At 39.6% G+C, this 12682-nt stretch overlaps 1 protein-coding gene across 8 annotated transcripts in view; it reads right to left on the minus strand.

Annotated features, from left to right (window-relative positions):
* DLG2 (discs, large homolog 2 (Drosophila)) overlaps positions 1-12682 on the minus strand; it is a 1994579-nt gene that overhangs the window by 335195 nt on the left and 1646702 nt on the right. For all 8 annotated transcript variants that reach the window (XM_012641828.1, XM_012641835.1, XM_012641834.1 and 5 more), the window contains one exon: positions 6553-6709. In XM_012641828.1, the coding sequence (XP_012497282.1) occupies positions 6553-6709 (157 nt within the window). The remainder of the gene's footprint in view (positions 1-6552; positions 6710-12682) is intronic.

Here is a 12682-nt window from a genome sequence, read left to right on the forward strand (position 1 = left end):
CTTTAGGCAATAGAAGGCCCCTGTTCACTCCAAGTTCCTTTTCAGCGGAAATTCAGTACTTGCACAGGCTGTAGGAGGGAGCTCAGCACCCAGGGCCCAGGTTGCTGCTCAGTCCCCACTCATCAACATGGCTGTTCCTTTTGTTACAACAGCAAAACACTTCTATGTGGTTTTCTAGTAAATAACTGCTGTCCTGACCCTCCCAAGTGACCCACAACTCTGGCTGTCTGGAAGTCCCCACCTCCCCACAAGCACCATGGCCATCCATTGTATGGACTGGTGCCAGAGTTGTGCCACGTGGTTAAATATTTTGAATAGCATCCCTGACCAGAGGTAAAGAAAAATCCAGGGTGGCTGAAGTGCAGTGAGAGTAGAGAAAGTAGTGTAGATGAGGCCATCCAGGCTGGCAGGGGCCAGACCCTGCATAACCTTGTAGGCCATGTTAAAACTTTTAGAGTTTAAGAACAGCAGAAAGCCATTGAAAGGTTTTAAAGAAATGGGAGAAAGGACATGATCAGATATGCTGTTTAAAAAGCTTGCTCTTTCCAAAGGCTAGGAGTATGTGACAGGGTACATTTGTATGCACTGGGCTGTCAACAGGAATGAAGGACTCCTTGGGCATAACCAGGCCCGGCTGGATCCCTACCCTCTGGCAGGTGGGCTAGGAGTCAGCCTGGATGGCGGGGCTCTGAAGCCAAGGCTGAGGAAGAGTATCTCCCTTAGAGCCTCTTCAAGGGCCACATCTGTTTTTATTTGATGGGTCCTGTGATCAGGGGAGCTGTGGGCTCTGAGTTGGCAGGAAGACAAATCCAGCAAGGCAGGGAGAAGTCCAGGTGGGCTGCATAATCAAGAGAGGTGAAAGGCAGAGACTAAAGAGTCAGTGGGTCTAGAGACAGTGGGGTTAGCATAGAAAGCAGATGCCTGGAGTAAGCATACTGGTTCGGGGAGACAGCCCCACATGGTTTCTACACCAGAAACCTGGATTTAACTGGTCTGAGTTAGGGAAAATGTCTTTACCTTTTCAAAACCAGCAAGCAGCATCAATTCCATTTGGTTAGATTTCACTTCAACATAGTTTAACAGGGTGCCTGGACTGATACAGGACCTCAAAATTTCTGAAACCTCATTGATATTTGCTCCTGAGTGGGGAGTTGGAGTTTTGCCGGAGTTTGGGTGACTCCAAGCTTTGAGGAGGAGAGAAGAGAAGCCGAAGGTGTTGTTTAGGTGAGAGATTTTATAAGATTTCTGGTTTAAGCTCTTGTGCTTTTGGAGGCAAGCTAAAAAAGTAGCAAAGAATTAGGAGAGATGACTCTTTTCACTACCTCTGCACAGGCCTCAGACCCCCTCTGATATCTAGGGGAGTGCTTGTTTTATGAACACTGAGAGAGTCTCTTAAGCAGAAATCCTCAGTACTGAAAACTATGATAGCAAGTTTCCTCCACGGGGCTAGGAGCTGGAGCCAGAAAGGAAGGGCATGATGACTGGAAGGGATGAGGTTTGTAGGCTCTTAAGAGGACCACTTAGGAAATCCAAGAAATAGTTTGGGCCATTTCTTAGGGGGGCTGGGGAGAGGTGATGTATTTCAGCCATAACACCAGAAGAGACTGAGTTGTTATTTGAGGTAACAATATAAGGTGACCTTGTCAGCACCCCAAGGTGGTGAGTAGTGTACACAGCGCTCACATTCCATTTGAATAACTTGACAATAAGGGCCTGGCAAGTAAAGTCCTTCCCTTCTGCATTGTTCTAAACATGAAGATAGCAAGGTAATCTGAGAATTAGTGAAACACTCATGTCAGCTGTGACTCATTTTCACTCTTTCTAAATCAACAAAGCAATTTAAATTTTAATTTGAAAATTCAGTTACCTGTTGTCCCTTCCCCTCAACAGCTGCAGCATTTCATTTCAGGCAACACATATTCCCAATCATGTATCTTGGAACACAGTTAGTTAAATACTTTAAGTCTATCAAGTGTGAGCTTTGGAGTTAAGTCAGCTGGGATGATCTTTTTTAGATGCCTGAGGAATGAAAACACTAAAAGTGCTTGGAGAGACAGGAAATAATCTCTTTCTAGGGGTATTGCGTCTGTGTGCTCTGCTCCACATTTTTTCCCCAACAAAACATTGAAACAAACAATAACGGAAGCATTTCTGTCTTTCCTTCTGCAGAAAGAAGGCCTGAGGAGGCTTCTGCACTAGTTAATGTGATTGCATTGCATGCTGAATGCCCTAAATTCTCCTCCACGAATACTTCCAGAAGACGGTTCAATTATTGGATTTCTTTCTACAACAAATTCCTGAGAAATAGAACACATAAAAGAGAAATTAAAGAGAAAAGATCACTCACAATATGGATATGGAACGTAGCCTAAGGTGATTTCTTTAACTCTCAGCATCTTGACTGCTTTAGTTCTGGAGTCTGGCAGGGAGGAGGTGGAGGCCTAGGATAAATCTCTGCAAGGGAGCTTCAGGACCCTCCATCTTCAAGCTGCCACGTAATATGTTTAGACAAAGAATGAACACTAGATGGCGCTCAGAACCTTAAAACATAGTAAAAGGCCAGTTCTCTTTTCTGTACAGGTAAGAATGTAAGAAACAATTATGGGAACTATAAAAATATCTTCTCAAGCATTTCTCACCACTGTTGTCCTGTGAAGTACTCCTTATGTAAGGATTTGGTGGTCAAATATATTTGGGAAACCATATATTTTATTTGCTCTAGGAGATTTTCAATGCACATTGGTAAACATGTTTTTGAGAAGTTCTTCACTGAAGATGCCTGTACCAAGGAACCTATTACAGTAGGAACCTAGTACAATCCTGTTGTTTCAGTGTTCCATGAAACACACTTTGGGAAACGCTGATCTAATCCAAGTACTATCCCAAGGAAGGAGCAGCCCAAACTATCTAAAAGAAGCCTTCTTTATGCACGATTATTTGACTCTTTAAAAAACATCAAATCTGTTCTTAAGTCAGAGTTATTAACAGTAATAGCAACATTGATTGAATACTTACAATATGACATGCTGTTTTAAGTGTTACTGCCCCTTCTCTTTCCTCAGTGTGTGTGTAAATTATGTAGGAAGATTCTATAGTCTGCGTGGGAGAATAATTCTGGAGAATAGGAATGGACATTCTGCCCCTGATTAGAAAGGCAATTGTCTATTAAGCAAACTCTCTTATCTATGAAGAACAATAGAGAGCAGTGACCTACCCCCCAGCTCCCTTCCCTGGGGATTATATTTTCCTTCTCTGAACTTACTACATTATTCTAAGAATGACTTATTTGCAAATTAATCTTACACGACCTAATACATACTGCATTTTTATTTAGCTCTTGATTGTTATGTAGAGTTTGTTTTGTGTTTTCCAGGAAGGTATAGCTTGTCCCTATATTTCCAGTGAAAGTTGTAGATGTAAAATATTTTATTTTCCATATTCCATGTAATAATTTAATTCTGCCATTTTCTTTCCATTTTGTAATGTTTGAGCTTCTGAAACCAGCTTCTCCTTTTCTGTCAGTGTTAATCAATGAAATTCCAACACTGAGTCTTGAAACTAGCTACTTTCTAGCCATAGGTTAAATAAATTTTACCAAGCCAAAAAGAGAAATGTTTCCTCTTCTCTTTCAACTGAAAAATACAGATAATATTTTCAGCATCGAATGTATGGAGGTTAAAACGAAGCCTATGGTTTGGTGGATTTCCTATTTATATAGAACTAGAGAGTCTAATGTCATCTCTGTGCCTCAGTTTCTTCATCCTTAAAATGAGTATAATAAGGCAGAGTGTTGCTATAAGATTAAATGAGTTATAATAGTGACTAAACCGAAAGTACTATGTAAGTATTAGTTCTGTGTTCCTGAATGTGGTTCAAGAAAGTGCTGAATAGAGACTGTTGACACAATTTTGAAGAGAGAATGTGCTATGAGGAGAAAGAAGACTGACTTTCGGCCAGGAGACCTAATTGTGGGTCCAGCTTCATGGTCAGCAGCTGTGGATCTTTAGACAGATCATGCATCCTTTCTGAATCCCCTTTTCCTGATTTTGAAAATTGGAGTTGTAATAATAACGTATCCTGGGACTTAGAATGTCTTCGAGTATCCCTAGAATTAATGTATGTGACAGTGCTTTGTATGCAGGTTGACTGTAATGAAATGACAGAGTGGTCCCCCAGTCTACAGATTTTAAGCCAGGATGATGAAGATCTGTCAGTGTGCTTTAGACAGAATCTTAGAGTCAATCTTTCAGGCTATAGTGACTTCTTAAAGTGCCACCATATTTATACAACATACTTTTTCATTCGATAAACTTTTTTCAGAGACTGCTAGGTACCAGGCACTATGCTAAATATTGAGGATACAAAATCATGTAAAATAGAGAATTTGATTTCAGGGAGCTTTATCGCTTAGTATAGGAAGACAAACATGTAAACATATGTGGGAAATAAGGTTTAATAGTTGACAATTATATTTTATATATCATTTAAGTGTTGAAGAAGTAGGTGAGGGAAGTAGTTAAGGGGTGACACTCAGCTCTTGGATGGCAGAACAAGGTCCTGTCAGGGAACCTTACCCTATTTCTCCAATACGCAACATCCTTTCAGAGCTCTGCAAGCAAAAAGTGAGTAGGCAGAGGCCTGCATGTGTGAGAGAACCACAGAGACACATACATCAAGGTCATCATGTAGACTGCCGGACACTTTACTCAGGTCAACTGACTGTTTGCTATTTAAGTAAATCTTGTGTGAATGAGTGAGAGAGAGAGAGAGAGAGAGAGAGAGAGAGAAATCTGCCATTTGTTTAGGAGTTGAAATGATGGCTAATAAATATAAAGTCACTTAGAAAATTCTATCTACAAATCCTGGCTATAAAATGAGAACAAATTTTTCTAAGCACACAATGAAAACCATACATTAAATGCCTCGTTGAGTTATGAACCATAATTTCAGCCATAAGAATTGGCTCCTTATGTAATTCTCGATTATTATTTGCATTATTACCAAAATTCCACCATGGGCAGAAACACTCACTTGGATTCAATCACCTGTCATACCAGGGAAGTAGCTTGATGTAGTGGAAAGAAACAGTCAATAAATATTTAAACAAATAAAAGGAAATGGGGAAAGAAAGCAAGAGGAAAGGAAAAACAGAAGGAAAGGAGAAAGGGAAGAAGGGAGGGAAGAAAGATTGGAGGTAGAGAAGGGAGAGAGTAGGTGTGACAGACATTAAAATTGAAAGTTTAAATCCCAGCTCTGACTCTCTAGTTGGGTAAATTTTGACAAGTTACTTAATCTCTCTAAGTCTTATTCTCTTCATCTGAACATGGGGTAATACCATTCAGGGTGACTGTGAAAATTAAAAATTACTTTTATAGCTATGCAAGATGAGTGAGTCCTAGAGATCTACTGTACAGTGTGGTGCCTCTACTTACCAATACTGTATACTTAAATATTTGCTGAAAGGGTGGCTCTTATGTAAGTGTTCTTATCGCATACACACAAAACAATAAATCAAAAGGTCCAGAAGAAACTTTTGGAGATAATGGACATGTTTACAGCATAGACTGTGGTGATTATTTCATGGGTATATATATATATCTCCAGACTCATTAAGTTGTATACATTAAACATGTACAGCTTTTTGTATGTCAATCAAACCTCAATAAAATGGTCTTAAAATTACTTTTATAAATGCTTGATAAATAATAGGTGCTTAATGAATTGTTGCTGATAATTCTTAAATTGAGGTAAATGGTACTGCTGCTATCACTTATCACCATTAGCAAACTGTGTATAGCATTATCTTATGCATTTTCTTACATAGCTGTATGCACTAAACTATGTACATTATAATGGTGTTGTTTTTATAGTATGGTCTTGAGTTTGGAGGACAAATTTGTTTGGTTTTTTTTTTTTTTTTGAGACAGAGTCTCACTGTGTTGCCTGGGCTAGAGTGCCGTGGCATCATCTTAGCTCACAGCAACCTCAAACTCCTGGGCTCAAGCGATCCTCATGCCTCACCTCCCGAGTGGCTGGGACTACAGGCATGCGCCACCATGCCCGGCTAGTTTTTTCTATATATTTTTAGTTGTCCAATTAATTTGTTTCTATTTTTAGTAGAGATGGGGTCTCGCTCTTGCTCACGCTGGTTTCGAACTCCTGAGCTCAAACAATCCACCTGCCTCGGCCTCCCAGAGAGCTAGGATTACAGGCGTGAGCCACTGCGCCCAGCCCAAATTTGTTTTTTAATAAAATAAGTAATATACCATTTTAAAAAGGCATGCTTCTCAATGTTCTCTTAGATGTAAATGTGTCTCAGAAAAATCTAACATCTCAGAAAACACTAGCACCTTCACCTTTATCTGAGGGAAGTAAATGCAACAAACATCAAGCACCTGAACATCATTTAAACTGCGATATGCACTTGAAACCATAATGCCGCTACCCATTTCTCCTTTTTAATTAAGGTGCTTTTGGTGTCATAACTGAAAGTGCCTTTTTCACAAATGGTTTCAGACATGGAGGGAATGAAGACTAAAAAGAAGTACTCACCGATAGGATCTGGTCTCCTCTCTGGAGCTCCCCACTCAGGTCTGCTGGTCCACCGGCCAGAATGAAGGATACAAAAATACCTTCTCCATCTTCCCCGCCCACAATGTTGAAGCCCAGGCCAGTGGAGCCTTTGTGCAGGACCACCTTGCGGGGCTCCCTGCAGAAAATGGAGAACACAGCTCACAGGGTGACCCATTCAAGATTTAGGTTGCTTTTACTTTCATTAGGATATATGATAGCAGCAATTCACTACCTATGAAAATGGTTTCCCGAAGTTAGATACATTTGCACATCAAGAAAGAGGCTGATATCAGGACAGATGTCTGAGTTTCTTACTTAACACTTACCAAAATACCATGCAAAATCATTCCTTAATTCTAAAACATTTTCTTAAACTAGTTGTACTTCCACTTTTCCTTTGTTTAAAACATCTGTTCTTGCATTGAGCACCACGCTTAGCGGGATAAATGTATACAAAAGGAGGGAGGGATTTTTGGGGATAAGAGACAAGATTGAATGGCCAGATCATAAAAAATCTTATGTGCCAGCCTGTGGGTTTGTTGTTTGTTTGAGTGTCAATTAAAATTTATTCTGTAGGCAGTAGGGACTCATTGGAAGATTCTGAGGCATTAAAAATATTTAAATCTGTTTGAGGAAGATGGTCATATGTGGAGTTGATGGTGAGGGAAACACAAATAGGACAGAAGCAGGAAAACCATGTAGAATGTTGTCCAAGTAATCCAGGAGTGAGGAAGTGACAGCTTGAACAAGGGTGACAACAGTGAGAATAAAAAGGGCAACATGAAAGAAGACATTTAAAGGGAGATGCAGTGGGACCAGAGATTGACTCAGGCATTAGAAAAGGAGAAGAGAACGCATCTAAATAACTGGCAAAGGAGGTGGGAGTGGAATCCAGAGTCAGGAGGATTAGTGTGATTTTGACATACCCAGTTCCAGGTAATGGTGAAATATCCATGTGGAGATGTTCCGAAGCAGGTGGAGACAAAAGATAGGTATTTGGTCCTCAGAGAGGACTGTAAATGCAGATTTGAGGGTCATCAATGAAAAGGTGAGAGATCAAATCTTGAGCCAATAATTCACTGCCTTTGTGCAGAGGTTATAAAATTATGGAATTATAGAATTGCAAGGAATATTAAAAGGCATCTAATTCAATTTTCTATATCAGCAGTTTTAAAAATGTGTTCTGTAAGCTTCAGGTTTGAGCAAGATGTCTTTCGTATCACCCACCCTCATCTCCCAAATATCACAGTTCCAATCACTGAAAGTCCTCTTCTGTTTTCCTGCTCTTAATGATGTAAGAATGGTAAAGAGCCATCCAATATATTTTTATACTACTGACCATATAAAGAGTTTGTTATGTGCTATCACATTTCCATGCATAAGCAATATCTATGATTAGCCTTATTATGAGGAAGAGTTTAAAATGCACATCACAGTAAGTGATATGTCACATAGCAATATGATGAATTAATTCAAAGGTAAATTAATGAAGAATTAATTCATTTTATTCTATAAATACTTTGTAAGCACCTACTGTGCCAGGAACTATTTCAGATGCTTAGAATGTTTGTGAACAAAGCAAATATCTCTGCCCTTGTGGGCTTGCATTCTAATGAGGGTAGGCCATTAATAAACAATAGATGCAATGAATAAGTTCATTATATAGTACGTTAGAAGGCAATAATTATTTTGGAGAAAAAGGAAAAGCAGAGCAGTGTAAGAGGAATAGGTTGTAGCAGGGGCAGTCCTGGGTAGGATTCATTGAGAAGGTGACATTTGAGGAAAGACTGAAGAGGTGAGGAAACTAGTCAGGTAGATATCTAAGAAAGAGCATTCTAGCCAGAGGCAACTGTCAACACAGAGATCCTAACAGGGAGGGTGCCTGGTGTTATCAAAGAAGAACTAGGAGGCCAATGTGGTTAAACTGAGTGAATGAGGGAAGGAGAGTGGTAAAAGATGAAAAAGTCAGTGTTATAGTTTTCTATTGCTGAGTAACAAATTATCACAAATTTAGCAGCTTAAAACCATACCCATTGTTGTCTTACAGTTCTATAGATCAGAAGTCTGGGTGACCTTGACTGGGTTGTCTGCCTAGGATCTCATAAGGCCGAGGTCAAAGTGTCAGTCAAGCCAAGCTTTATTGGGAAGTTCTGTGGAAAAAATCTGCTTCCAAATTTATTCAGGTTTTGGCAGAATTCAGATTTTTTTTTGATTGTAGGACTGTACCGCTTAGGGTTCTCTAGAGAAATAGACCCAACAGGACAATAGGAATATGTATATTCCTACTGGCTCCAGGAGAGCCAATGGTGGGTCCAGGCTGAGTCTGAGTCTGAAGGCAGGAGAAAACTGATGTTCCAGCTTGAAGATGATCAGAAAGAAGCAGCAAATTCTTCCTTACTCAGTTTTATTGTTCTATTCAGGCCTTAAATGGATTGGATGAGGCCCAGCCACATTGGAGAGGACAATCTGCTTTACTTCAAATGTTAATTTAATCTAGAAACACCCTCACAGGGCTATTAGTGTGCCCATCACCCATTAGGTAGGTTTTTACACCTCCCCTCCTCTCCCTCCCCACTGCTTGATTTCCATTGACTTTTACTTCCCTCTGTGCACATGTGTGCCCATCAGTTAATTCCATCCAACCTTTCAATAAACAAACATCTACAGAGTACCTACTTCATGTTAGGCACTATGAATACAAAGATTAAAGAGCCTGGGGTAGGAAGACCACATGTAAACAAACACTTATAAAAGCCCAGGAACAGGACAAGTGCTATGACAGAGACATATAAACAATAAGCTAAAGTAGTCAAGAGTAAGAAGTGACCAGCCCTTTTCTAAAAAGATTTTATCCTTTTATCATCATCACTGAGATGAAATGTGCTATATTCATTTGTGCGGTTTTATTTTTCTCTTAATATGATGTAAAAAGCCTTTATAATTACAAAACCTTTGGATGCTGGAAAGTTGGAGAGATGCCATGCTGACCTACTTCCAGCTGTGTAATCTTGTTTAGCTGGAGTCTTGGAGGATGCTCTAAGCCAGTGGGATGTTTTCAGGAGAAGGGAGTAGGGTGTTAGGGGCTATCTTTCTCTCTTTATACCAGGTGGCTTAAAAGGGTTCAGGATTCAAAAAGGAAAATGACTACTCAAACTTGAAGACTTTCTTATGACCATTAGTGGGCTGTCCTTTGAATTTTGAGCCTCTGGGATTTGTGAAGTCACTTCAGTCAACTCTTAAAACATCCCTGGTGAGAGGCTATGTTGAGTCGTGGGAATTAAGGCATAAAAATGTTTTCAGGCATCTTTCTAAAAGTTCTTATCTGACCATGTTACTTTCTTGCTCAAAAGCCTTCTAAGGATCTATATGCCTTCAGGATAAGGTCTAAACCTCTAAGCATGGCACTCAAAGCTCCCCATCATTTGACCTTCATCTATTGCTCCAATACCTAACTTCACTGAGCTCCCTCATACCCCATGTTTCAGTCATACAAAGCTGCCAACCATAGCTCCCATCCCAGGTTGTCCCTCACCGTCTTTATCCTGGTTGTTCTCTTTGCCTGGAAGGATACCTTCTCCTGCTATTCTCCTCTATCTAATGAACTTCTACTTGGCCTTCAAGACTGAGGCCAGGTGCCTTCTCCTCTCTTTCGCCCCCTTCACCCTCAGCAGAAGAACTGACAACTTCTTTTTTGAAACCACATTGGTCTTTCATTGAGCATACCACTATCATTGCCTTTACTGTTCTGAAATTACTTTGTTTACCAACCCATTTTTGCTGTGAATCTTTATAGTCCTGAAGGATAAAGGACCTTAAAGTCCCTTTTTATTTTTGTAATTTTAGGAACTAGTACAGATTGAATATATAAGAGACAAAATGAGACAATATGTTTCATCCATAAAGAAAAAAAATAAGTGAGGAGAAATGACATTGAGTTCTGGTTCCACCTCTTTAGGGATGTGTGGGCACCCAGGCATGTCCTCTGTAGCTCAGCTCCTCGCTTAGGTAATGGCGGGAATAACGTTTGCCTCATGGGAAAGTGGTAAAACTCAGAGGAGACAAAGAGCTAAAGGCATCTAGAAAACTGAGAAGTGTGAAAGAAAGATATACGTTGAGATTCCATTTCCAGTCATTTGGCAGATTCGATGTTCTGAAAACCCCTCTCATTACAAAGCAGCTCAAAATTCTCAATAAAATACTTATAAAATATTTTTAAATGCATGGCTAAGCTTGCGAGTAAGAGAAATCCTCAGAAGCTGAAAGTGAAGCAGAAATCAGAAGAAAGCAAGTGCCGAGAATAGAAGCTGACTGAAGGGCAAAGAGCTAGTGTTTCAGTGTCTAGATTTCATAGCTGCATAGAGAATAGGATTATGTGGACCCAGAGGTAGGATCAGATCAGAGACCCTGAGCAAAATTAGAACCCTGAAAGGCTACACTCTAAATAAAAGGATAAAGTACAAAATATTAGCCTCTCAACAATGTCAAGGATATATATTATTATTTACCCTGACCTTGGCTCAAAGCAAGAAGAGAGCGCCTGGGGAACTAATCAAGGCATGTTTGAATGTGGAAGTTACACTTTAGGAATAGAATTCACATGGCTGAATAAATTGGGAGAAGAAAGGAGGGTGGCAGGATAAAGAACTTGGCGATCTCTCCAGCATTGTGGGGCAGCTCCAGCTCCAGGTCACTGACATGAATGTGCTGCCCTGGTTCATTGAGGTAACACATGAGATGGGTTCATCTGGCCCTCCTAGCTCAATGACAATAGCCATTAATGTCATCTGGGTGGCTCATTTCCCTCTCTGAGAGCACAGGCTCACCAAGCCACATGCTCATTAAAATATGATTTCCCACAGTGCTTTCCCTATGGGGAGTAGTGTGCTATTTAGCACATTCTAGTATCTTGAGCAGTTATATATTTTCCATTGTAAATTAATAACTTTGTATTACAGCACATAAGCTTGATCACTCCTAGATACATTGACAAAAATTGAGTTTCAGAGAATGTAGATCTAAGGTCCAGATCCAGTACCATGATAACCCAATGAGGGGATGCTAGTTGTTGGAAGTTATATATGAAGAGCCAGCTAGTTTCCTTGAACCTTCTTTTTTTCATTTCTCTATAAATGCAACTGTGTTCATGTGAGTAATGTTATTTAAGAAAGGAGATAGTGGTAGGAGATCAAAGAGGTTTTTTTAATTAAAATGGGAAGACATGTATTAGTATGACTGAAGAGGGGGGCATAGTAAAGGTAATCGCTTGGAGGTCAGCTACAGAACGCTTCAAAACTGCTGCTTGATTATGACTAATGTCTGATATCTAAATGAGCTATCTCCTTAGAAGACTGAAGTACAATGTGTGCCTCATATTCAAATAATTAGTTACTTTGGTCAATTAGTCAAATAATTAATCAAACAGATTATTGGATATCACGCAGATACACAAAGCTAAAGGGGTTTTGTTGAACTGCTATTTCAGGAACTGATGTTAAAATCGCACTTAAGAAATCTGGCTTCACAAGGGAGGATATATGCTCTAGACATTAAATAAGCAGTAGAGGGTAGGCTGACTTCAGGAAAATAGTCACCACGGAGATATTGAGTATATACTAAATATACTGTGGTTGCTACTGTGTGAGATAAAACAACTCTATTAGATGGGTATAGTATGGTGTACTGTAAAATTGGGAAAGACTATGGGCATTGGAACTAGATAGATCTAGGCTTGAATCATAGTCCTATCAATAGATATTTGAGTACCTTGGTGGAGTTTTTGATGTCTCAGTTTATTCAGCTGTAAATTGTGAGTAATAATATCTATTTTCTGGCCTTGTGAAGGTGGATTGAAATAACATATAAAATACTGAAATCACACAGTAAGTACTTGGTAAATGCTAACTTACTTCCTTACTCTCTACAAGTTATGACATTTGGAAAGCAAATAGTCACACATAAAGTAATATATCAACAAGACAAGGTCACATATGTTAAGTACCAAATGAATGTTGTGGATAATGAGAGATCTCTGTGCTAAAGAAAAAAAGATTAAGTGATGTAGAATGTAGAATCTGAGCTAGATCTTGACAGATGGGTAGAAACTAGGTAA

The sequence above is a fragment of the Propithecus coquereli genome, unplaced genomic scaffold (genome assembly GCF_000956105.1).
Source record: "Propithecus coquereli isolate 6110/MARCELLA unplaced genomic scaffold, Pcoq_1.0 Scaffold170, whole genome shotgun sequence".
NCBI lineage: Eukaryota > Metazoa > Chordata > Mammalia > Primates > Indriidae > Propithecus > Propithecus coquereli.